The sequence below is a fragment of the Caloenas nicobarica genome, chromosome 7 (assembly GCF_036013445.1).
Source record: "Caloenas nicobarica isolate bCalNic1 chromosome 7, bCalNic1.hap1, whole genome shotgun sequence".
In the NCBI taxonomy this organism is placed as follows: domain Eukaryota; kingdom Metazoa; phylum Chordata; class Aves; order Columbiformes; family Columbidae; genus Caloenas; species Caloenas nicobarica.
Window position 1 is genome coordinate 19,676,225 of NC_088251.1, and position 25,910 is coordinate 19,702,134.

At 42.8% G+C, this 25,910-nt stretch overlaps 2 protein-coding genes across 2 annotated transcripts; one reads left to right on the forward strand and one right to left on the reverse strand.

Annotated features, from left to right (window-relative positions):
• Nucleotides 1–3,671: 3,671 nt before the first annotated feature.
• Nucleotides 3,672–16,321, forward strand: LOC135990621 (lysosomal acid lipase/cholesteryl ester hydrolase-like). The gene is made up of 10 exons (XM_065638415.1): nucleotides 3,672–3,754; nucleotides 5,307–5,445; nucleotides 6,978–7,092; nucleotides 8,970–9,168; nucleotides 9,949–10,058; nucleotides 10,928–11,064; nucleotides 12,013–12,153; nucleotides 13,122–13,193; nucleotides 14,530–14,598; nucleotides 15,654–16,321. Exons 2-10 carry the CDS (start codon nucleotides 5,314–5,316, stop codon nucleotides 15,885–15,887), a joined length of 1,209 nt encoding a protein of 402 aa, XP_065494487.1. The 5' UTR covers nucleotides 3,672–3,754; nucleotides 5,307–5,313; the 3' UTR covers nucleotides 15,888–16,321.
• Nucleotides 16,322–16,901: 580 nt separating this feature from the next.
• Nucleotides 16,902–21,502, reverse strand: LOC135990917 (ankyrin repeat domain-containing protein 22-like). Its single transcript, XM_065639063.1, has 5 exons — nucleotides 21,429–21,502; nucleotides 19,374–19,565; nucleotides 17,621–17,728; nucleotides 17,214–17,291; nucleotides 16,902–17,039 (listed from the first exon to the last, which is right to left on the reverse strand). Exons 1-5 carry the CDS (start codon nucleotides 21,447–21,449, stop codon nucleotides 16,902–16,904), a joined length of 537 nt encoding a protein of 178 aa, XP_065495135.1. The 5' UTR covers nucleotides 21,450–21,502.
• Nucleotides 21,503–25,910: the final 4,408 nt, after the last annotated feature.

A 25,910-nucleotide genomic window follows, 5' to 3' on the forward strand; every position in this document is an offset into this window, starting at 1 on the left:
GCTAGCATGAAACAATTGTCTTCAGAAACCCAACCCAGGCAGGTAAACGTGAGAACAGCAGCTTACGGGAGACTGACAGAACAAGTTACAACACAGTAGCATTTTCCTTTGTCTTTTTTGCAATGACAGCCTCCAGTTGCCTAAAAAGGAAAGTAGCAAAACAGGCTGGGGAGGGGAGGGGAGAGAAGGAGAAGAAGAAAGTTTCACAAGTGAAGAAGGGGCGGGGGAGAGAGGGAGAGGGGAAAGAAAAAAGGAAAAAAAGAAAAAAAGAGCATGGCACCTAAAACTTAAATGAGGTAACCATGAATGGTAGCTAGTTTGCCACCCAGGCTCCTTCTGACTAAAACATATTCTAAACCCTCTGCAAGAACACCTCAAGACGCCTACTGGGAAAAGGGAAGCAACTACATCCCACACCTTTAATGAGAGTTCCCGGTATAATTAGCTTCAGTCTCTAATTACATCAGCCGGCCACTTTCATCATATTTTGCTCAGTCTTCTCTTCATAGCCCAGCCCAAACAAAATGATTCATGTTTAACCTGCTAATTTTATATATTCATGCATTAGAGCTTCCTTGGGAAGAGAATTATTACTGATGTCTCCATCCCCTTTGAGTCTTCGTGGCTCTCAGGATAAGATGCTGATAGCATTTCTGTTGTACACTCAGACAGTTTTTCTTAGTAGGGCATGTGTATTGCAAGTGTCTGCAGACACCCCAAAATATCTTTTTCCCTTTACAGTTTAAATTCATCTTTCCTGTATTTCAAGTATCTTTTAAAAGAAGTCTTAAAATATATGCATGTAACTGTCCATCTTCAATCCAAGCCCTCTACCTTACATTTGAGAACTTTTATTTCCATATAATTTTCGTATTTATTCCCCAGCAAGATGGAGTACAATATAAAAGATGTCTGTCTCTACCCTTCTCTGGTGAAAGCAGTAGAGCACCACTGACTGTAGTGTTAGTTTGCTGGCACCAGTTCCAACCCTTTTAACGGCTGTTTACCTGAAGAAAATTAGGTTGCCTTGTAAAAAAAGCATACAACACACCTACCTGTGACAAATCTCACTAGGATCCTCCCAACAGATTGATCTTTCAGCATGCAGTGAATATTCTGTTGACGTAAAGACACGGAGGGGTAACACCTCAAAGGTGAAAAGGTATTCCTTGCCGGTACTTCTTCACATCCAGATACTAAGGAATGGTGAGGCAGTTGCAGTTTCCCCCCCCACGCCCTGAGAACTGGTGTGGCAGTTGCACTGGTAGCTGCCCATCACCCCTCTCAGAACTGGGGCCTTCAATGAGGCAGTTAATGGCTCTTTGTGGAGACCCAGAGTCGGTGGGCAGGGTCGTTAGCAGAGGAAGGGCCAAGCGTCCCCACAGCCCAGAGAAGCTGAGAAGCTTCTCAAATGCCCACACTCGGCGGGTGGGGCATAGAGAAGCCAAGAAGCTTCTGGAATGCCCACAGCCAGATCTGAGCAGACTATAAATGGGGTTCCCGCCGGAGACGCCTTTTGTGTGGTCTTCTCAGAGCTGCAGGTCTGCAATGCTGCCAGAGTCCCTCCCCTTAGACGGAGAAGCCATCTAAGGTAGCCTCCCGGGATGGGGAGCACCTCAACTCCGTGTGTGGGTGAGTGATAAATTACTGAATATATGCTTTAATAAGTCCTCGTCTGGGACAGACGAGTGTAAATTCCTCGTCTGGGACAGACGAGTGTAAAGTCCTGGCCGCAGTAGGCTAGTGTTTATCTCTTATGGGCAAAATGGAGCAGAGAGGGCTCTGGTTTGTTTTCTTGTAAGTGCGTATATGCACGCTGTGGATCCTCATTATTCTTATTTCGCTGCACCCCAAATAATCTCCTAAACCTAATATCCAAACCTGTATCTTATGTTATCGGAGTGCTAACTAATTGTATAAACTCTGTTTCTAATTGGTTTATCAGCGGTACATTTCCGGCCAGAATTAAAGTTTGTTTCGGACCTTGTTGTCTGCCTAAACTTATTTTGGGGCGCCTCCGTGACAAATGGATATCCTCCTACACCAACTGCCCAGGTTGTTGGAATTTATAAACTACAACTTTTTGAAAGAAACCCCAAATCACTCAGCTGTTACATAAAGTGACTTAGTAGATTACTTAATCCTCATCAATATATAAATGCATGAAAACGTATTTAAAAAAACAAACGAACAAAAAAAAACCAACACCAACCATGATAAGGTACGAGACTTAAGCAAATTTATGTAGTTACAGGTTCATTTCTGCTTCACATATTGCTTTAGTGTTCTTTACCATGCTTATAAGAGAATTTGAATCCTGAATCATTTTTTTTTCTTGAATAAGCCTTTTTGTCCAAAAGGTGCCAAAACTCAACGCATTGGCAAACTAATCAGTCTGTGTAGGAAATGTGATTCTTACTTCTTGAAAGAATTTAATAACACTTCAAGAATTTCTTGTGAGCCAGAAGTGAACTAGGAGTTGGTCAGAAGGTCATTCACCAGAGAAAGAATAAGTGTAATTAATTTTTAAATTAAACAGAGAATATGAAAGACTCCTACTAACAATACCAGAAACAATATCATACATCCCATATTGCAGCATGAGGCAAAACTAGGTAAAATGTTGCACATCATTCCAGGATGACAATTCTATAAAGCAAAAAAAAATGTAGTATGGTGTTAGATGGGAATACAGCTGAGGAAAGTCTTATGTATCACACACTAATCAGGGGTAACACTGGAGATGTTTAAAAGACACGTAGATGAGGTTCTTAGGGACATGGTTTGGTTGTGGACTTGGCAGTGCTAGGTTCACAGTTGGACTTGGTGATCTTAAAGATCTTTTCCAACCTAAACTATTCTATGATTCTATCATTGGCACACGCAGTCCAGAGAATTTGCTGCACCACTGCACCAGGCCAATTTCCACGAGGACCGAGCCCCCAGGTTGACTACAATTAATTCAGCAGTTAGGCTGAAGTCTCCAGACATACTGTGTTTTCACAGAATTCATCGAAATGGCTTGCAGGAAGCACATAATTGTGTTAGTATGCTCTCTGAGTCAGAATTTACATAATGTTCTCAAACTTAATTCAAGACCTGAGAATCCCTACAGAAGCATGCTCATTCAGGACAAACTGGTCTTTGCACTTTGTGCTCTTCTCTGAACAACAGATTAAGCAATATGTGCATGATGCTAAATACACACCTTTAAAATCACTTGTATTTTCATTCTAAATTACATAACAACAAAGAATTGCCCCCAAGCAACCTGCAAACAGTGGTTCAGAAAACAAGTGACAGGTGTAGAACCAGTGACCATACGAGCTTCTGTAAAAACCACAGCAGCAGAGAACACAAAATAATGTGGTCACAGCACTCCTCAAGACGGGCAGCAATACAGACCAAGACCTGTCACAGCCTCAGGGGACAAGAATCCCCCAGGTTCCTGCTAAATATCCTAACCATCTATTAGTTTCCTCTTTACCTCTCTCGCTCCATGGCGCAATTTGGTCTTTCAGAGTATTACATAACAAAGTTGTTTATCAGAAATTACTCCACTCCTTAAATACATCCAAGCACTTACTTATACATGCAATCCTATATATACAAATATCACACAGCACTCTGCTCTCACTTGTAAATGAATTTTTATTTCCTCTTATTGACAAGGGTTTCTGCCAGTGAATCAGTCCCCAGTGGAGACAGACTAGGAACTGCAGCAGAAGACACAAGCAAGGCAGTCAAAGCAGAGGTAAGTGGCACGTACATTTGTGTTCATGGTCTCTTTCTCTATTGCCTGTTTCCATAAAGATGAGCACTCTTGCTTTCGTGCAGTTGCTTGTAAGAGCAGACAGCCTGCATCCTTTCTGATCTGCACACCTGATGCTATGCATCAAAGTGCATATTTGCTAAAGTTGGGGTGAAAAAGAAGGCTCTGACCTGCGCAAATGGGAAAAGGGGTAACTGATAGTTTAATTTTGTTCTACTTGTTAGGGTTTTTTTCTAAGAATATCACTGTGGATGTGCGAAAATCTCTGTATTGAAAGCAGGTGCATAAATGGGACATTTTGCTTTCATAGTTCCAACGCATTTAAGCTTTGCTTGTAAGTTAGCCAGGAGATTCTGACATCTGCTCTGCCCTGGTGCCTTTCTGTCCCAATTACAGTGTACGTGGAAGAAAAATTATGACTCTCTCAAGAGTACACTGATGATTTTCTAGAACGTTTAAAGCTTATTTTCATTAAATATCAAAAGTCTCCAGAAATGGCATTTCCATATATCTTTCAGGTCTCTTCTGCTACTTTTTTTAAAATTAAATATTTCAGTTAATTCCAGTTTGCCATGGTAAATGCCGCTCTTTGGCCTTGTTTCACTACATAAAAACACTGGATTGCGATTCAAGGGTCCTACAGTCAAGACACTGAAATTGATGAGGCAGTGTGGGCCAAGAGTTAATTGACACACTCTTTCTGATTTAGAAAGTATTGATCTGGAAGTGCCTTAAAACACGTCACCTAAACTAGATGACAATATAGTAAATATAAATGAGCATACTCTGAAAAGGGCAACCATATAGCTATTCCATTGCCTCACCTTTAGTACAAAAACAAACTGTGACTTAAGCTGAACTCCTCAGTTTTGTTCCCAAATGGTGTTTCACATGCAGAAATAGAGGAACATGTTTTACTTCTGTTTGAAATGAATAAAACAGCAGAAAGCAGTGAAGTATCTACTCTAAAATGGTGCTTCCAGAGCACACAAGTGGGTGGCTTTCTGTTCTATTGGCAGAAGAATGGAAGTATTCTCCTTCGAAGTGGATGGACTACAGTGAGTTTGAATGCCAATACTGAAATTAAGGGTATATCCCAGTTTCAGTTTAATTCATTTATTCAGTTTAATTTATTCCAGGTGTTCTAGTGACTCAATGGGCATGATAGATTTAACCAAAAATGAAAAGAATTGAGAACTCCCTCCTTCATGAAGAAGTTCAGAGAAAACAAATCTTTTGGCCAACCTTTCCAAGCTCTCCAAATCTTATAAATTTTCGCCATGATATATCAGATAATACACTCTGGTTTTATGACTTGTCTGTCCTTTGGACAGGAGCCTTGGACTCACTCCTGGCCTCTGTTAAATGGGGTGAGCTGCAGACAGCCCCTCCTCACTCAGGTACTTGTTCTGGCAGCCCCTTGGGGAACAGACCTTGGGCAACCTTCAGGAGACTCCCCACTTGGGTCTTCCTCTGGAATTCCACGCCATTCTCTTCCTAATGCAAACACCCCTGCATGTGCTCTTTCACACAGCCCCAAGATGCGGTGCCTCCTCCTGCTGCTCTGCTCCCAAGCAATTGCCTTTTCAGCAGGATTCACAACACCCTCCACTCTGAATCAAGACAAAAGCCAGTACAGAAAGGCTCGCAACCCCGAATGCTTTATGAATGTTGTAAGTTGGCTCACTTTCTCTCCCATTCTTTCCAAATTCCCTCTCCAGGTACCACTACGACTACCCCATCACTAACAGTTCCTGTCAGAAGGCTAAAAGTAGGGCCCTTTCCAAGGTGTCCCTCCAGCACCGTAATAGGGATCACCCACCTAGAAGAAACCTTGGCACTCCTATCCAGTCTGAGCTGCCAGAGAGAAAAAATCCTTTGCAGTGGAGGCAAAGCCTGGTTTCTAGTCTCAAGGGAAGCAAAATCTTCACTTTCTCTAACAACCTGTTTCCTCAGTACAATGGCAAGGGAGGACGAATCCCTTCGTCAAACAGCAGATTCTCACAACACAAAGGAATCCAAGACCCCTTGCTCTGAATCACCAATGATTTCCTCACGGGAGTGGCAAGAGCGTAATAGGTGCTGCTGTGAGCGAGTTTGTAATGTGACATCCACACCGCCTGGCTTGCCTAACCACACTCTGGCAAGAAAGGATTCATTATCGCCCAAAACCCACATCTTTGGGCACTGCCTTATACAGATACTGCTGCATGTTTAATCTCTAAAACGGCATATCTGTATCAGCCTTGGAAAACTTGACCAACTATCTCCCAAAAGGAGAGTCACTCTGGACACTTCTGCTTTGTCCTATAATATGGGGTCAAATACCAGACAACTACCACCTAAGCAGGTCTGAAGAAGACTTGGATGTATCACTTTACAAGACCTGCAATATTTATTCTCAGCCATGTTCCCTGTGGCCAGGAGCCTTGCATTGCAATCACAGAACAGCCCACTTCCACGCTGCTCAGCTTGGTTACTGTCCAAAGCAGGACAGCTTTATCCAAGCTGTTTAATAGCACCATTCCCAAAGTCTAAGAGAATAGACATGCACCCAGAAAAGTGGTGGAGAGCACTGGGATGCTCAGGCAAAAGCTACTCCAAGGACAGTCCGAATACATGACAGCACATACAACCAAGCTGGTGGGCCCAGGAACAGTCTCCTTTACTGCACAAGTGAACTCTGTCATACTGCCACTCTTATAAGCCTACGTAGTGCTTGGGTACCAGTGTTAACAGCAATTATTTCCTAGCCAAAACATAAGCAATATGGACTATGTCAGGAAAGCTCCAGATATAACTAGGTGCTTCTACCTGAACAAATGCAGCTCTTGGTATTTCAATTTGAGAGATACGGCATCAAAGAATATACGCAAATCACATCACAGAAACACAGCTCAACTGCTCTCACTGCCCTTTGCATCCTCCAGCCTCCACAGCTACGTTATAGCAGATGTATATGATCACTCCCAAAAGAGCAAGGCATGAAGATTGTGCTGTCCTGCAGGAGTCTCTTTTGGGTCCCTTCCTACCAGTACGACACAGAGTGGAAAAGAAAAAGCCAGTGATATGTTATCACATTCATCTTCCCTGCACGTTCTTGGCTAGCTCCACATTCCTAAACAGAAGCAGCATCTAGACACCTTCTCCACCCCTCTCTATCTTGCATGTGCATGTTAACAAGCTCTCCTTTGGTTTCCCACAGACTGAAATTATCAGATATCACGGATATCCCAGCGAGGAATATCAAGTTACCACAGAGGATGGATACATTCTTGGTGTCTACAGAATTCCTGCTGGGAGGAACAGCCAAAATACAGGTGTGACACAGTTATAGGACATAAGGAAAGTTTGAGAATAAACACTTACATGGGTCCCCCATCTTTACCCTTTGTACATGCAATGGCATGTTCCAGGAATACCAAGTAAGTTCGCCAACGACACTAAATTGGGAGGTGCTGTTGACACTCTCGAGGGCAGAGAGGCCTTGCAGAGGGGTCTGGACAAGTCGGGGAACTGGGCAATCACCAACCACATGAAGCTCAAGAAGGGCAAGTGCTGGATTTTGCACCTGGGACACAGCAATCCTGGCTGTACATACAGATTGGGGGACGAAATGCTGGAAAGCAGCCCCGTGGAGAGGGGCCTCAGGGTTCTGGTTGATGAGAAGTTGAACATGAGCCAACAGTGTGCCCTGGCAGCCAAGAGGGCCAACCATGTCCTTGGGTGCAACAAGCACAGCATTGCCAGCCAGGCGAGGGAGGTGATTGTCCCGTTCTGCTCTGCACTGGTGTGCCCTCACTTGGAGCACTGCGTGCAGTTCTGGGCGCCACAGGATAAAAAAGATATTAAGCTACTGGAGAATGTCCATAAAGAGGGCTACAAAGTCGGTGAAGGGTTTGGAGAGGAAGCTGTATGAGAAGCGGCTAAAGTCATTTGGTTTGTTCATCTTGGAGAAGAGGAGACTGAAGGGAGACCTCATCACAGTCCACAGTTTCTTCATGAGGGGCGGAGGAACGGTAGGCACTGATCTCTTCTTTCTGGCAACCAATGACAGAACCTGAGGGAATGTGTCACGGTTTAACCCAAGCTAGCAATATAACCATGATAGCCACCCACTCACTCCCCCCACCCATACCCCACAAGTAGGGGAGAGAATCAAAAGAGAAGGGATAAACTTGGATTGAGATAAACAGAGTTTAATAAAATAACAAAATACTAATACACTACTAGTAAATATATATATATATAAAATAGAAATAGAAATAGCATACAAAATAAAAGATACTCAATGCAATTCCTCATGAACTCCGTACACACCAAGCAGCCAGTCCCAGGAAACAGCACTTGGTCCCAACAGCCAATCCCAGAGGGAGAGAAAAGAGGAAAAAGGCAGAAAGGCCCAGAGACCTCTGCAAATGAAAGTTCTGAACAGAATTCCCCGAGAGCAAAGAGAAGAGAATGCAAGAGAGAGACCAGAAGATCCTGACTCTCCTTAAATATGAAGCGTGATGCTAATGGGATGAAATACTCTAACTGATCAGTCTGAATGTCAGTCAAGCTCTGCTCCATCTATGCCATGCTTTCTTGATGCCTCACACCTGTGGGCAGAGCGCTCAGAACGTCTTTGACTCTCAGACCAGAGCAACTAAAAACATTAACTCTGCCCGGGGTGTTATTTTCTTGTTCTTAAACTGAATCCAAATAATGACTGTGCTAGCTATGAAAAAGACATGTTTCTAAATGCGTGAAGAAAATTAACTCATTTTCAGTCAAGCCAGCACAGAATGGCAGGAAGATGTGCCAAGGCAGGTTCTAGTCAGACATGAGGAAAAGGTTCTTCACCAAGAGGGTGGTGGAGGACTGGAACAGCCTCCCCAGGGAGATGGTCACATCCCCAAGCCTGACAGTGTTCAGTAAGAGACTGGACAATGCCCTCAGTCATAGTGTGAACTGTGGGATTGTCATATGCAGGGACAGGAGTTGGACTCTATGATCCTTGTGGATCCTTCCAACTCAGGACATTCTATGATTCTATGTTTCTATGACATCTTTCCATCTCAGCAAGAGCACCTAGAGAGGAAGTGGCCTGAATTCTTTATATGGGTTAAAAAAATCCTGCAAAACCAGAATCTGCACCCCAGTTTTAAATACAGTTCTTACTACTATAGCATAAGAAAACCCTCTTCTTTTTCAGGGAAAAAGCCCGCAGTCTTCCTACAGCATGGTGCTTTCGGAGATTGTATTCACTGGATTTTTAACCTGCCCAACAACAGCCTAGGCTTCATCCTTGCAGATGCTGGCTTCGATGTCTGGTTAGGAAACAGCCGAGGGAACACTTGGTCTTCAAAACACAAGACCCTTAAGCCCTGCCAGAAGGAGTTCTGGCAGTTCAGGTACTCTGTGGAGAAAGAATTACTAAAGAGAGCAACTTTCAGGGGACTAGCAAGATTGGGCAGTTAATATTGGAATGTAGCACCTTTCCCTTTTTGGTTATACAAAAAAAATCCCCTTTTGGATTAGATAAAAACCCTGCTGGTTTTCACACAGTCTGACTTCCAGTGAGACATCCAACATGTAAGCAGACTTGACCAACTCTTTTCCCCAAATGAAGCCTCTTCTGGGTATGGTAGTGGGGGAGGGCAGGTCAGAAGAAGGGCTTGGCTACGTGATTAGGACAGACCCTTCTGGAATCAGCACATACGAAAGCAAAGCTGGAAGTACACAGGTCACTTTTGTCCATACAAGCTGCTGGTTCCTTCAGGGAAAGGGAAAAGGAGACATATATAACCTTAAAGTCTCCCACCAGATACCATGTCTCAAGTGCAGACATGAGGGGAGACTTCTCAGCTCAGTTGAGAAATCTGATCTGTCACAACCGAGAGAGAATTTTTTTTCTTTAACCCATGCTGATGAGAGCAAAGATTAAGCTAAGTTCTGCAAGAGCCTCAGCTAATGGGCAAAACCTCCTCTGCAGAGAGCCCAAGGTGTCAGGCAGCCTGGCAGTACAGCTGGGACCCTCTACCCCTTTCCCCAACTCAAGCAAGAATGCAGACAAAGTGTGCAGCTTCGTCTTTCTGTGGGTCCTGCTTGGTGCAATGAACAAAAGTGACATTCAGTAACTCACACTGTCACAGCTGAATTACCTGCTTGCTTTTTGTCTTTCTCTCCTGTAGCTTTGATGAAATGGGTAAATATGATATTCCAGCAGAGTTGTACTTCATCATGAATAAAACTGGACAGAAGCACATATATTATGCTGGTCACTCAGAAGCTTCAGCTGCAGGTAATGTTAAGACTGCTTGGGTCCAAACCTGTTGCTATTAGTGTTTATGATTTATATGTAAGATCCATTAATACGTACTGGGGTTTATGCCATGGTGTGCCATTGTCCTTTTACAAAAATACACTCAGAAACAGAGAAGAAAAAGAGGGGAAGCAGCATATGTCTGCATTCTCAGACAATTATTTTGCTTTCCTCTCATTTGTGCATTTAAAGGGTCTCTTTGCAGAACAAATCATTTAGGCCAAGGCATCACCTTCTTTGTCTTTAGATCCTTATGTTTTAGGCAACCAGTTAAAGTTCTGACCAAATTCATGTTTGGAGAAATTTAGACATGTTCAGAAAACAGGATGAATGCAGCCTTTTTTTCCGTCTTTCCTTCCTTTCTTCCTTCCTTCCCCACATTTTTCACTCTCACTTGTTCACACCTAGTTACAAGCAAAATTTCTGCTCTTAATCTTCAGATAATTATGGTATTACTGCCTGCCAGAATAAACATATACAGCCTTTTAGAGTTTGCAAGACGAAAAACTCACTATTTTTTTAGAGTTTGGGGAACTTTAGAGGGAATTTGAATTAAGAAAATCTGATTCATACATCTTCTTCCCAAAACTGGCCTTAACACAAAATAATCAGTGCTGAGAAAATCAATATCTGGACGTGCTCTGATGAACCTGTATCCTTAAAATGAACCCCATCTCCCAAATAAAAGTTTCAAGAATCAAACTCTTCCCTTAGGTCTGCAGCACAGAAATGGACAACAGCCCATGGGCTGCTAATCTAGTCTCACTTCTTTGCTGCCCACTTCTTTTTTATTTATTTGATCTGTGGAGATCTCTTCACTAATTGACTTGTGTCTTCTCTGCTTACAGGCTTCATAGCATTTTCTACTTTTCCTGAGTTGGCTCAAAGAGTGAAAGTGTTCTTTGCTTTGGCACCAGTAACTACAGTCACACATGCTACCAGTCCTCTGGTAACGCTTGCACGTCTTCCCCCACCACTGATCAGGGTATGTCATTCTTCTTTCTAAAAGACAATTCTCTGCTTTGTTTCTACCGGACTCACTTGACCTACACTGATTTAAAGGGGATGGTGAGTGAAGAATTAATTCAGTGTCTCAGACTTCTGACAGCGCTGTTAGACTTCAGGCTTCCAAAGAGCTAGGCTGCAAGGCTTTACGTGGTAGCTCTTCTGCAACTTCTTTAAAATAGAAGGCATACTTCTACCATTATTCATTCAAACATTTTTAAAGGAAGCTCATAAATACCAAAGTAAAAGAAGTCTAACGTAGTCTACTAAATGTAGCCTTAAGCACTACTAGGAAACTGCAAATAAGATATTTCACATCTTAATTTTATTAGACATGCAGTTCAGTTTTGCTCATGAAATATTTACTTGTAAAATGATAAATGAAACTTAAAGGGAAATACCTATTTCACACCAGAATTTGTCAATTTAATAGAATTTGCTGGGAATGGTGGAAATTTTGGGTGCTGTATGTTATGGCAAACTGCAGGAGCAGATCCTCTTTCTATCCAAGCTGTACCTATTAAGTGACTATAGAGAATCCAGACCTACACCATTTTCATTTTTCTGCTCCCTCTTAGTAGCAATACTCATGGTACAGTTTGTGCACCTGCTTGGAATAAATATTAGGCCAAAAAGCGACTTCCTTTACTCTACAGTCGTGACTGCAGCCAGCTGCCCTTTCTCGCTGAGGTCAGTGCACTAAAGCCAGAGGGATAGTGACCTCAAGGACTCATGCCTAATAAGAAGAAGCAGGAAGAACATGTGGTGTGCACTCGGAAAAAAACACACTTTAAAGGACACTGGGATGGGAAGCAGTTTCAGCCACCTTAGTTAAGAGTCAAGGCTATTAGAGAAGAGAGAGGGAGAGTTGTCTGCACAAAATAATCCTGCAACAAGAAAAAAAAATTTGCACTTTTCCTCCCCTTAGTTACTACTTGGCTGCAAAGGTGCTCTTCACCAGAATGAACTGCTGAAAGGGCCTCTAACACAGTTCTGCAGATCTCTGGGAAAAGTTTGTGGCTGTGTGTTCTGCTACCTAGCTGGGGGCAGAATACAAAATCAGAACACGGTAAGCATGTCCAAGAACACCTTAATAAAACTAAAGCAAAGTAATTTTGAAGGCAAACAATTTTTCTTCCTTATGTCTATATACTCTTGCGGGGACATAGAGAAATGTATGGGGGGTTTTGAAGTAATGCCCACTAGGACCTCAGCTAATGATGAGATGTGCCACCTGACACATCCATATCACACAAGGAAGAAAGGCAGAATTCAGAACGGTCCCATCTTGCAATGATGTCCCTCAGTGTCCTCTCTTCTGGGGATAAGCCCAAGAAAAGTTGGACAGACACCAAACCTTTTACAACGGAGAAATGAATGGAGAATGATCTTTTTTGTTTTGTACAATTTTCCTTCCTAAATAGGAAGACACGCAGATCATCTGAATGTAAGAGATTGTTTCTTTTTGGTTGCTACACATCAAAACATTTCCAGCCAAAATTCAAAGCTGTTTCTTCGCACTTCTCTCAACAGCAAGATCTCATTTCTGTACTCTGGATGCTACTTTTTTTTTTCTTGTAGCCCTTCCATGTCTCTGTTCTCCAGTGGCCTTTGGTCTTTCAGACTATTTAACAAGTGTTCCCATAAAAAGCTCCCATATACGTTGCCTCATTATGCTTGAGCAGACACTCTATAAATAATCCTCCTCTAAGGAATAAGCATAGAAGTATTTAAAAGCATCATACAAATCACAGAAACTGAGAAAAACAAAGGTCATCCACACTTCCCAAATGATGTTTTCCATATAATTAAGGACTAACATGGGAAACATTCTCCCAAAAAGATAAAAATGAACATACTCATTCCTACTGTAAACTCCCGTAGTTCTGAGTCTCTCCTCAAATTTTTTTTGATATTTCAAGGATATCCTATTAAAATAGAAATTTAACACAGCAGCAGTATGTTGCTCATGTCCTTCACAGATTTATTCTGTCACACCACATCACTGCCTTTCTAACACTTCTACTTTCTCTCCAGAGTCGAATGGATGTATACGTAGCACATTATCCTGCTGGAACATCAGTACAGAACATTATTCATTGGCATCAGGTATAACTGTGCACTGATGTATAAACAGACTCTTACTACTGCTTTTGTATGCAGCCAACAGCCCCCAGGAAAGTCCACAGGCAACAGATCTGGGAAACTGCCCATCACATCTTCTCACATGCTGCCCTGAGCACCTGCCACAGAGGGAGCACTGCTTCCCATGACTCACCAGACTTTGCCTGAATTACCCCTTTGGCATCAGGCACTGAGATTTCCCCTGGGCGCATCAGGCTGCTCTGCATGCTGGGCTCCAATGGCTTCCAGGCGTCAGCTTTAGTTATGTACATCTTTGCCTTGAGAGCTACGGAAGGGAACGTGAGCATGGTCCAGGCACTTGGCAGGCAGTAGGAGGATAGTGGAAACTTGAGCGGGCAGGGATGAGCCAGACAAAGAAATAATGCAGGTTAAAGCTTTTCTCCCAGAGGGCTAATTGCAGCCTGGATCACCTCCCAAAGCCAGTTAACCACACAAGCGCTTCTGCTGGCACAACAGCAGTGTGGGGAACTGCCTCTTCTTCTGGCATCTTACGCCACTCTCAGACTTAAGCTTGTTCTGCCTATGCTCCAAATCAAACCCGGGCAAGAAAGCATCAGCTCAGAAACACACAGCTGTTTGTGCACAGAATTGTGGCCACATCTGCCAACACTTAAATTTATGCATGCTCCTGCACACACCCCTGACTAAAATTCCCAGGATCCAGACCACTGGAACCCAGAGCCAGAAAACAAACTAGCAGATTTCTATCATATCCTCAGTTACTTCAAGGTCTGGAAAAAAAAAACCAAACATACATGTTTTCAGTAAGACAGATTTGTCTTTTATTATTATGTTGGGTTTCATTTGTTTGTTTGTTTTTCCTTTTAGACAAGGCACATTCAAGAAGACAACAGTTTAGTCTTAAGCTAAGCACATCCTGCTCCCAGTAGTCAAACACTTGCAAGCAGCACAGAGCCTCTGGAAATTTTGCTGCTACTGTGAGCAGACCAGACAAAAATGACACGCAAAAGACAAGACGTGTGAGGAGGTATCATATAGACTAGACTAGTAATAGCCCTGGCATACCTCTGTATCACAAACAGGGACCCCAACTTTAGCTAACTACAACAGTCAAATGAAATTTTAATAGCAGAACATACCAAGGATGATGGCTGAGGATCAGGAGGGAATGTTAGCAATGGGAAAGGTGATGAACCTGCTCACCCTGTGATCCATCCTCAGTGTCTCTGGAAGTCTGTGCACTGCCTGAGCCTTGGTTTCAATCACAGGCAAGAAAACATCTCCTGCACACTGTCTCTTAACACTTTCATTTTATCTGTCCTTGTTACAATATCAACAGATGGCATGTGCAGACCAGTTTCAAGCTTATGACTATGGCCCTAAGGAAAACATGAAGAAATACAACCAGGTAAGGCAACACAGTTTTCCTGAAAACTCACCCTCGGGTTCTGGCAAAACTAAGAGAAAAGTTCAGATTTTAGCACCTATGAGCGCTAACAAGGGAGAGAGTGGTCTGCGCAACACTCAAGTCCTAGGACCGGATCATTATGGAGCTCTTCACTTCCCCAATAATTCTCAAGGTCTGCCCTTTGGCTAAATACTGAAATGGGAAAAAAAAAAAAAAAGTGGAAATGCATACCTTGGTTTTGGGAAGCTACTTACCACAAAAATAAACCAGACAGGACAATTCAGTACATAACAGTGGAGACTTCTGCTTCTGCTGTGGTTAACGAATGTATCCTGTATGGAAAAAAGGAAACAGACACTTGTTCAGTATGAGCTTTGGTTACTGACTCCTCAGTACTCCGAAGAGCTGCACTCCTCCTTCAACACCAATAACGTGCCTGAGAAGTTTTTGAGTTTTGATCAGATCAGTTGACTTGTAGGGAGTTTTCTGAGTCAGGGCAGGTTATTTTATAAGTGACACATCATTTTACAGGTGGAGAAAGACTCTCAAGATTTCTCAGACACCTTCCATCCACACATACAGCCTTTAAATACTGAAGTTTAAATTTTGGAATGGGAATGTTTTATTCCCAATACTTGGGGTGGTTAGGAAACTGCCCCAAAATGAGAAAAATAACGGAACCATAAAGGCATGAAGAGGACCCTACATGAGCCAAAAATGGAACGCATATTACCAACATCATCACAGTCCTTACCTGATAAACACAGACACTGCTTTTTCCATATCCCCGCCTCTGAAGGGCACAAGCAGATGTCAAACTGCAGGACAACTCTTAGCCACGTATTATAGAAAGACACAGGAATAGGATGGATCATTTCCTTTCATGGTCAAGAGGGAATGGAGTTAGGGAAATGGACACTAGGTGGTGGCCTTCATCATTACTGTTTTATCATAGTGAGTGCAGAAGCAAAAGAGAGGTGTTCACACAGAATCCTTTCTCTGAACACAACTTCTGATACAGCAGCATTCACTCAGGTCTCCTCCCTTTCTTGCAGTCTTCTCCTCCTGCGTACAAGATAGAGAAGATTAGCACACCAATTGCCGTTTGGAGCGGTGGACAAGACACATTTGCAGACCCAAAAGACATGGCAAAACTACTTCCTCGGATTACTAATCTCGTTTACCATGAACATTTTCCTACTTGGGGACATCTTGATTTCATCTGGGGCCTTGATGCAACTGAGAAACTGTATCATAAAATCATTGAACTAATAAGAAAATACTTCTGAAACTATATGCAGAGTGTTGATTCACCCAATAAAAACTTTCAAAATTGCAATTTGGCAATAAGGGGCATACTTTGGGAAGAGGTAAACACATAGACACATGTAACAGATACCAGTAGAGGTGTCTTTTTGGTTTCTTGCTTTCCTCAAAGTCAGAGGTTTTCCATGGAGTTACTGTGACTGCTGTCTTCCTTAGGAGGCTGAGGTGTATAGGAACGAATGTTTAAAACATGATCCCTGCACACACTGCAGGGATCAATTAATTTGGACACCTTTTATTTCTACCAAACTGATTTTTCTAAGCCTAATCTTTGTTGTTCTCATGTATATTTTACATACACCAAAGAGACATTCTTGTGCCGAATTTGTGTTTTTCCACAGCGAACCAAAAGTGAGTTTTACTCATTTCTCTAGTGACGTACAACTGACCTTTGTTTAAATTAAATCTTTTATCCATTTTTCAGAGAAATTGGCTTTGTTTGGTTTGGTTTGTTTGTTTTTCTCCTTACATTTACCTATGCCGTCAACACAATCAAGAGGTCTTCAGACACAAGAAACTGAGCAGAGACCTCCAAACATCAAGGAATCGAACCTCAGAAAAACTCAGAGAAGTATTCTCCTGCACTCCATGCCTACACATCACCTAAGCTTGGTTCATGCACTCTAAGCCCCACAATTTCAAAGATCATGGATGGCAGCTGAGATGTAGACCCATCAGGCAAGCTGCACTCCACACAATACAGCTTCCACCCCATGAATAATACTTGACAGTGACAAATTGTTGTGAGCACTCTGAGCTATCAGCTTTGAATTTTCCATAACCCTATGTCTTGACCACTATTTGTTCAAGCAATTTCGACAGCATGGAAAAGCAGTCAGCTGTTTTCCCTTTCCAGCCATTAGTTTAAAGAGATAGCATCTTCATTATCCATGCAAGTGTCTCACATCTATTCACCTACAGGTTGATCTGGTAGGTAAGGGTGTGGTTCCCCACATTACACCCCCGAAGCGTTCATTTTATATAAGCAGACAGGGCAGCTTTGTTTCCTGGGCTGTTTCTGGGTGGGACATAGAGCTCCTCTTGTCCAAGTAAGACCCTTCGTAATTGGAGTCACCAGCCAGCAGAAAAATTACACTGAAAAACTTATCTATGTTCTGCAACACAAGAAAAATACACTAGCTTGTCCATGCACCCAGTCTAGCAGCCATTAGCAGTGCTGACCATGGCATCTGTCTTCAGAACTTATGTCAGCTAGAAGATTCTGAATTGTGGTTTTAGTATTGTTGCATGCATACGAGCCACATTTGTATTTGTATAAACCCACTTACAGAGTCTGTAGCATTAACATCAGCTCCAGCTCTAAGCAACATCTTGATCAGGTTTTCATTCTGTTTAGTCTTTGAGATCTGTTTCATGCAAGGGAAAGAGTAACACAGTAAGACAATTTATCTGTGTATAGTACTAAGTGGTTTTGGCTAAATGCTGCAGTGTTTTCCAAAAAGAAGAGCGTCTGGCTTCTGCAAATGCCGGGCTGATGCAGTGATATAATTCTGTTCCTTCACCAGCTACAGGCACAGCAAAATCTCTGCTTCTTCTGATGCTCTCCATCAGTCCTTGCTTTTTAAAAAAGAAGCACATATTCTATACAGGTTCCTGGCCCAAAATATTTCCATGAGGAAGGTGATAAGGAGAAAGGAAAAGGTACAGGATCTTTCCTGCTTTCATCCAGACTCACCATGAGAAGATAACCAATAAGCATAACTGGCATGAGGATTATGATGAGCACATAGTCAAGGAAGCTAAACCGTTTTCTCACAGCATAATGAAGACAAGTGCGGTCCTTCTACACAGAAAATAACTCTGATTAGTACCAGATTCACTGATCTGATTATATTTGTTTAATATTGACAATAGTGAACTATTTTATATTTCAAAAGCTTTCTTTTAGGTAACCTCCTAGAAATATTTCCCATTTTTTTTTAAACAGAAACAGACATATGCATTTTGCTTCCTTCAAGTAGAAGCACATTTAACACATGGAAACTGGGCTACACATGCAAGAAGGATGTGGGATCCAAAGGATTCCACATGTATGCCTGCAAACTTGGACATGGCTGCAGAGAGAGGGTAGAGCGGACGTCTCGTGTGGCTACTACCACTGCTCAGCAAGTCAAATCAGCAGGAAGAATCCCCAAAGCTCCTCTTCTTGTAGAGGACATTGTTACTGAAGAAAAGACATGGAAGAGTTTATGGCACCTCCTTTGGCACACTTAAGAAACACAGGCAAGTAGCAATATCCCCAGCAGATCCCTAGCACAAACACAGCTTAAAAAAATCATTGAATACTGAGCAAACCAAAGCAACTAAAGGGCAGAACTCTAACCTTGTGTGTTAAGAACACTTGTGTTAAACCCCCTACACGTTGTCAAACTGGAGCTTGACAAACTATGTTACAGTGTTGTGCTGGGGCCCAAAATAAGCAGAGAAGCCTTTTCGTGCCATCCTCTGCTCCCCATTCTCAGTCCTGAGCACCAGAGTCAAGCTCTGCACCCAAGGGCCTGATTCCATCTGTGAAGGTGAGGCAGACAGGCACTTCAGAAAGCCAGGCACAGCTAGCAAAGGGCTGCCAATGCAGTTAAAATGATCTTTCTTCAAAATACTGAACCCTTTCTAAGGGACTTTGAGGTAAGACAGAGAAGCCCATGCAATAAGAAGAACAGATGGGACAGAATATGCCACTGACCTCACAAATATTTGCTGTCCTCCTATGAAATAAACAAATGCACTGGAAACCAGAGACATGAGATAGCCCACTAATAGCACTGGCTAAAGATTGCCTTGGAGTACGAGGTGATACAAGAGAATTGACAGTGTTGTGGGTTTTTTTCCTGGCTCTTTACCACCTTCAACATCATAAGAATAAATGCCTAATTAAGCCAGAACACACATCTTTCATCTACTTTTGACTTGTAAGCTACAAGGAAATCTACCACAAAAAAAACCCATTTACTGCTACTGGTCTGTAACATGACAAAAGCAGGTCTGCAGGGGAAATAAGCAAGGTTTTTGTAGGGTCAGTCTCTCGTCAGGGATGCACCTGTGAGAGATGGACAGGCTCTCCTTCAGACCTTTCTTTTAACCAGGGTGAAGAAAAAGACAGAGGAAAAGCAAGCCTACAGAAGAGACAGATACAAGCTGAAGGGCAAGACAAATGCAGAATGCTGCATGGGCAAGCAACCACAACCCACAGGGGACCAGGCATGGTGTGCAGTGTTACCTAGATGGGGAATGTGACACAGATAGAAATTCTGACTGGCAATGTTTATTATCTTGTGTGCATTGTCAAGTTAGGAAAATAAATGAGGAGACAAACAGAAACCTATAGGCTTATTGAATTGTAATTTGAGGGTTATACACATGCCTCAGGTGGGAAAAAACCTCAGGTTTGGCTGCGCTTGCCAGTGTCCCCACACATACACTCCACTTACCTTGTTTCTGAGGTTGACGTTGGCATTTCTTTTTAGAAGATAGCTAAGGATCCGGTTGTTTCCCTTTTTACACGCACAAATTAAGGGTGTGTCTCCACCACGGCTCTCCTGGATGTTCAGATAGTTGCTGTTGCGCTCCAAAAGGAGCTGAACTTCACTGAAATCGTTATTATAAGCTGCCTGACAAATGGGCTGAAAAGAGAAGGTAATATTCATCAGCACCCGCTTCACTAAGACATCCACACTTCCCGTTCTGACCTATTACTTGCACATCCCTAAGACACTGCCAAGCACTTCTGGCAGAGGTTGCAGTTCTAGGCGACGTCCAGCAGATGGTGGTAAGAGACACTCCTGCTGCTGCCACCCAGCACCTCTCAGCCCTCAGTCTGAGCACTCTCAGCCCTCAGTCTGAGCACTCACAGCCCTTGCACGGTGGAATGAACTTGCTGTTCATTTGGGGCGAAGAAATAAATCCAGTTCATTTGCAGCCATTTAAGAAACGGCTTCCAATCTCATAGCAGCTGGTCACTGTATTAAGCAGCAAGCACTGACAAGCCCACGTCTCTTTAAGTTTACAAAAGGCTTTCCTTTTGGATGAGCACTGCTGAACAAGTGGTACCATTTCTGACTCTCTAGTTCCCAGAACAGAACAGCATTTTAGGTGAAAGTTGAAAAAACAAATTCTCACCAATGTTTATTTTCTAGGGCTTGAAGTTAGACTTCCTACCTAAAAAACATATGCAAAAGCCCTGCTTGGATTTTGAGAACTGATTGCTGCTCAAGTCTTCGCTCAGTGACCTAACCTAACCTTTTCCCTTGACCAGACCTGCAATTCCTTCCCTCTCCAGCAGCAAGAACTCAGACTAAGGAGAGGCTGAGAATGATAGGAGTGCTGCAAGTTTCTAATGAAGGCCTCTTTGATCTGTCTGGCAGCAAAGCCCTTCAATTTTGGTCTCACTTACGCTTCCGCAGCACCACCTAACATTCAGACAAGATGCACACAATAAACCCAACAATGTTGCACAAAACATAGAGTGGAAGGGAGGGAAAAGAAAGAATCACAACACCAAACTCCTTCTACCCTCACCCATGGTGCCTTTTCCCTGCTGTAGCATCAGGGCTAACTATGGACTAGAGCACATGGCTCTGCCTGAGTGAAGAAGTCAAAGGGCAAATGATAGGGACGGGAAATTGGAGTCTGAAGGTTCCACATGCCAATGACTGAGTGACACTCACCCAAGTCAGGTGTTTGAAGTAAAATTGAATATGCATTTTTTTTAAGTATAACCTTTGTATTTAGATTAGGATCTCTCTACCATACTATGAAAACTTCAACGAGACCTTCTGAAGAGGATTTCAACACTCAGAATTTAATGCTTCAGGAAAGGTGCAAGAAAAGTAAAAAAATTTCACTATCAGGAAGAAAGACGATACCTCTATACAACTGACTCTATTAACTTTTTTTTAATCAATTGTGGGTCACATGAAAAAAAAAATTATAAAGAAAGAGAACTAATGTACATTAAAACTTTAACTAAGAAGCATGGAAGATAAGGACAGCATTTGAACATTCTCTAAGCATCACTTTAACTAAGCTAGGGTATGCTAAATGGACCATGGTCTAAGAAGAAACTCATAAAGGTAAGAGCTAAAAAAAAAAAATCACCTTCCTAACACAATCGTGGGGTAAGGGAGAATGTTTCCTTAGGTGTTAGCTCAATTACCTATATTGAACATGAGCCAAGGATTTGTTTGCAGTTAGCAAACTTGTTTGTTGTTTGTGCCGTGCTCAGAATCATTCTGATCTCAACACAGAACAACAAATATCTTGAACACATAGTTGCACAATAATTCCACTGCTTATTGCATTTTCTTTGCTCCCTCAAACAGTACTTCTGTCAGTTTGTAATACCCAAAATACAGCATTTCCAGAGGAAAAGAACTTCCAGATCTGTAAAAGCCTGCATGTGGGAGGGTGCAAAGGGAATAAACCAAACCCAGTGGATATCCATATCTTCAACAGCTTCAGTTACTGCACGGAAAATGCTCACGTACCTCTGAATAGAGTATCCCCATGCCTGTTCTTCACTGCTTGCTTTCGTTCTTGTTCACCAGCCCAACAAGTTAACCTCACTTGGAATGCTTTTGAGCTTGTTCGAATCTGGTTAATATTTAACATCAAAATATCACTCTTCCTTAAGCTACATTTCCCTTAAGTGCTTTCTACTTGCTAGCATGAAACAATTGTCTTCAGAAACCCAACCCAGGCAGGTAAACGTGAGAACAGCAGCTTACGGGAGACTGACAGAACAAGTTACAACACAGTAGCATTTTCCTTTGTCTTTTTTGCAATGACAGCCTCCAGTTGCCTAAAAAGGAAAGTAGCAAAACAGGCTGGGGAGGGGAGGGGAGAGAAGGAGAAGAAGAAAGTTTCACAAGTGAAGAAGGGGCGGGGGAGAGAGGGAGAGGGGAAAGAAAAAAGGAAAAAAGGAAAAAAAGAGCATGGCACCTAAAGCTTAAATGAGGTAACCATGAATGGTAGCTAGTTTGCCACCCAAGCTCCTTCTGACTAAAACATATTCCAAACCCTCTGCAAGAACACCTCAAGACGCCTACTGGGAAAAGGGAAGCAACTACATCCCACACCTTTAATGACAGTTCCCGGTATAATTAGCTTCAGTCTCTAATCACATCAGCCGGCCACTTTCATCATATTTTGCTCAGTCTTCTCTTCATAGCCCAGCCCAAATGATTAAAATGATTCATGTTTAGCCTGCTAATTTTATATATTCATGCATTAGAGCTTCCTTGGGAAGAGAATTATTACTGATGTCTCCATCCCCTTTCAGTCCTCGTGGCTCTCAGGACAAAATGCTGATAGTATTTCCGTTGTACTCTCAGACGGTCTTTCTGAATAGGGCATGCGTATTGCAAGTGTCTGCAGACACCCCAAAATATCTTTTTCCCTTTACAGTTTAAATTCATCTTTCCTGTATTTCAAGTATCTTTTAAAAGAAGTCTTAAAATATATGCATGTAACTGTCCATCTTCAATCCAAGCCCTGTACCTTACATTTCAGAACATTTATTTCCATATAATGTCCATATTTATTTTCCAGTGAGGTGGAGTACAATACAAAAGTCTCATACTGTCTCTATCCTTCTCTGGTGAAAGCAGTAGAGCACCGGCTGTAGTGTTAGTTTGCTGGCACCTGTGCATGGTAACATGGAAACATATTAAAACTAAAACAACAAAAAAACCCACCACCGCCTCCTCCAGTAAGCACAGCAAGAACTTCAGGCAACACCTCTCCCAATATTAACATTTAATCCAGCATCACATCTCAGGTCCTCTTGAAAACTACTTAAGTGACTACTTTGGTCAGAGGTTTAGCTGGAGAACAGATGAGCAGCCCACACATAATGAGGTATAAGATTCATGCAAATCTATGTAGTTAGAGCACTTCTGCTTCACATCTTGCTTTAGTGTTCTTTACCATGCTTATAAGAGAATTTGAACCCTGAAATTTTTAATCTCTTTTTGTTGAATAAGCCTTTTTCTCCAAAAGGTGCCAAAACTCAAGGCATTAGCAAACTAATCAGTCTGTGTAGGAAATGTGATTCTTACTTCTTGAAAGAATTTAATAATACTCCAAGAGTTTCTTGCGAGCCAGAAGTGAAGTAAAAGTTTGTCAGAAGGGCATTCACCAGAGAAAGAATAATGGTAATTAAATCAATTAAACTTCAGAACAGCACGTTCCATCAAGAACAGGAAAGATTGCATGTCTCCTTAATTTCCAAGCACTACAGATAATACTGCTCCAAATGACATGAGTTATACTACTCTCAGGAAAGAAAGCTGTGGTCTGATGGAGTTGTGTGTGCAGAACCATCCTCAGAAACATGTATTCCCAAGAAGTGCAGGCCTGGAATGGCCAGTGTCTGGACAAGAGGAACAATCACTGCTTACACTCCCCCTCAGAAGACTGGTAGCTACCCAGGCAACATCCTTGTGGCATACCAAGGGAGCCTTGGTATGCCAGGTTCAGGATGGGATTAACTCAACATCGTCATCAAGCACAAAGAAGACCCTTCCTGGCACAGAGCAGAACCTGTATTTTAGAAAACCTTCAGCTGAACTCAGTGCACCACTTGTGTCACACGAAAAGCACAGGACTTCCCAGCCCTTCCCTTGCCTCCTGATGATCATGTGGTTACTGCTGGTAGACTTCTGTTACAGCCCACCCTACGGCTGAGCTCTAGCATCTCGTACCTCATATCAGTTGATCCTGGCCTGCCCAAGATCCTGTTCCCCATAATCAGTTCACAGGCAGCACTGCATGATGTGGAACACAACAGTCCTGTAAAAGTCAGCGGGCCTGTACATCTGCACAAACCCGCTGACACGTCTACGCATTTTCACAATCAGTGTTGTCCTATATGGTATTTAAAACTGGCCAAGTAACATAGTGACTGGGCAACGCCTCAGCAGACTGAAGCATTTGATAAACAGCTAGCTTATTGCCCATACATGCTCAAACAACAGGTAATCATCTGGCAAATGCAGGGAGAAAAGTGATGAGAACCACAAAAGTAATTGGGAAGAAGAAGAGGGTTCCAAGATCATATATAGACCATTTCTTAAACAAACACTACTTTTGTGTTTTACAGGGTTTCCAAAGGAGAAAGGAAGACATGCATTCCTCTTTGTCCTCCTGCTCCACCTGCACCTGCAGAGCATCAGGGATGCGTTTCAAGGCACAGGATACCTTGGGGGGACCTTAGAGAGGGCTGGCAGACACTGGGAGTTAACACAAACTTGGGCACCTCATGCTACGTACAGCTGTAGGCCAGACCACCTGGGCATCAAAGTTTTGTTCCAATATTTTTGAAACATTTTGAAATTTCCTATTTCAGCTGGCACGGTTCTCTAAATAAGGACGGCACATCCTGGGAAGTTTCTATTTACCTTACAGGTTTTGTGTTTTCCTATTCTCTTTTTACATTCATTACTTACATTGTCTCTTCTCCCTGTTCAGGTGGGTTTACCTATCTTTTGCTCTTCACGCGATTCCTACTAACAATACCAGAAACAATATCATACATCCCATATTCCAACATGAGGCAAAACTAGGTAAAATGTTGCACATCGTTCCAGGATGACAATTCTATGAAACAACAACAAAAAACATGTACTATGGTGTTAGCTGAGAATACAGCTGAGGAAAGTCTTCTGTATCATGCACTAATTAGGGGTATCAAACTTGCTGAGCTGTAATGGTTTTTGTTCAGAAATCACTTCTTTGGACTTTCCACAGACTGCACTCTACTTTATAAAGCAGAATTGTTTTTGTGGTGACTCTTGGATTCTGTTTACTAACAGAGACTGACTTCACTTCATTTGCCCACACAAGACAGCAGATGATGATGGTGAATGGAGTTAAATCCAGTCGGTTGCTAGTTGCAAGTGGTGTTGCCCAGGGCTCAGTATTGGGGCCAGTGCAGTTCAATATCTTTATCAACAATCTGGAGGAGGGGATCAGATGCACTCTCAGCAAGTTTGAAGATGACACCAGTTTGGGTGGGAGTGTTGATCTGCTTCAGGGCCAGAAGGCTCTATGGAGGGATCTGGACTGACTGGATCGATGGGCTGAGGCCAGTTGTATGAGGTACAACAAGGCCAAGTGCTGAGTCCTGCACCTGGGTCACAACAACCCCAGGCAGTGCTACAGGCTCGGGGAAGAGTGGCTGGAAAATTGCCTGGCAGAAAGAGATCTGGGGTTGTTGACTGACAGCAGCTGAACATGAGCCAGCAGTGTGCCCAGGTGGCCAAAAAGGCAAACAGCATCCTGGTTCGTATCAGGAATACTGTGGCCAGTAGGACTAAGGCTCCCTGTACTTGGTGCTGGTGAGGCTGCACCTCAAATCCTGTGTTCAATTTGGACCCTCCACTACAAGAAAGACATTGAGGTGCAGGAGAGAATTCAGAGAAGGACAATGAAGCTGGTGAGTGGTCTGGAACATAAGTCTTAAAAGGAGCAGCTGAGAGAACTGGGGCTGTTTAGCCTGGAGAAAAGGAGGCTGAGGGGAGACCTTATCACTGTCTACAGCTACCTGAAAGGAGGCTGGAGCATGGAGGGTGTTGGTCTCTTCTCCCAGGTAGCAAGTGATAGGACAAGAGGAAATGGCCTCATGTTGCATCAGAGGAGGTTTAGATTGGATATTAGGAAAAAATTATTCATGGAAAGGGTTATCAAGCATTCGAACAGGCTGCCCATGGAGAAGGTTGAGTCACCATCCCTGGAGATGTTTAAAAGACACGTAGATGAGGTTCTTAGGGACATGGTTTGGTTGTGGACTTGGCAGTGCTAGGTTCACAGTTGGACTTGGTGATCTTAAAGATCTTTTCCAACCTAAACTATTCTATGATTCTATCATTGGCACACACAGTCCAGAGAATTTGCTGCACCACTGCACCAGGCCAGTTTCCACGAGGACCAAGACCCAGGTTGACTACAATTAATTCAGCAGTTAGGCT

Coding starts and splice junctions, on each gene's coding strand:
- LOC135990621 (XM_065638415.1), top strand. CDS start 5,314: ATGCGGTGCCTCCTCCTGCTGCTCTGCTCCCAAGCAATTGCCTTTTCA. Junction 11,065..12,012: donor TTCCCCCACCACTGATCAGG/GTATGTCATTCT, acceptor TCCTCCCCTTAG/TTACTACTTGGCTGCAAAGG. Junction 14,599..15,653: donor ACATGAAGAAATACAACCAG/GTAAGGCAACAC, acceptor CCTTTCTTGCAG/TCTTCTCCTCCTGCGTACAA.
- LOC135990917 (XM_065639063.1), bottom strand. CDS start 21,449: ATGGGGATACTCTATTCAGAG. Junction 17,729..19,373: donor ACGTCAACCTCAGAAACAAG/GTAAGTGGAGTG, acceptor TTTTCTGTGTAG/AAGGACCGCACTTGTCTTCA. Junction 17,040..17,213: donor ATGTTAATGCTACAGACTCT/GTAAGTGGGTTT, acceptor CTTGTGTTGCAG/AACATAGATAAGTTTTTCAG.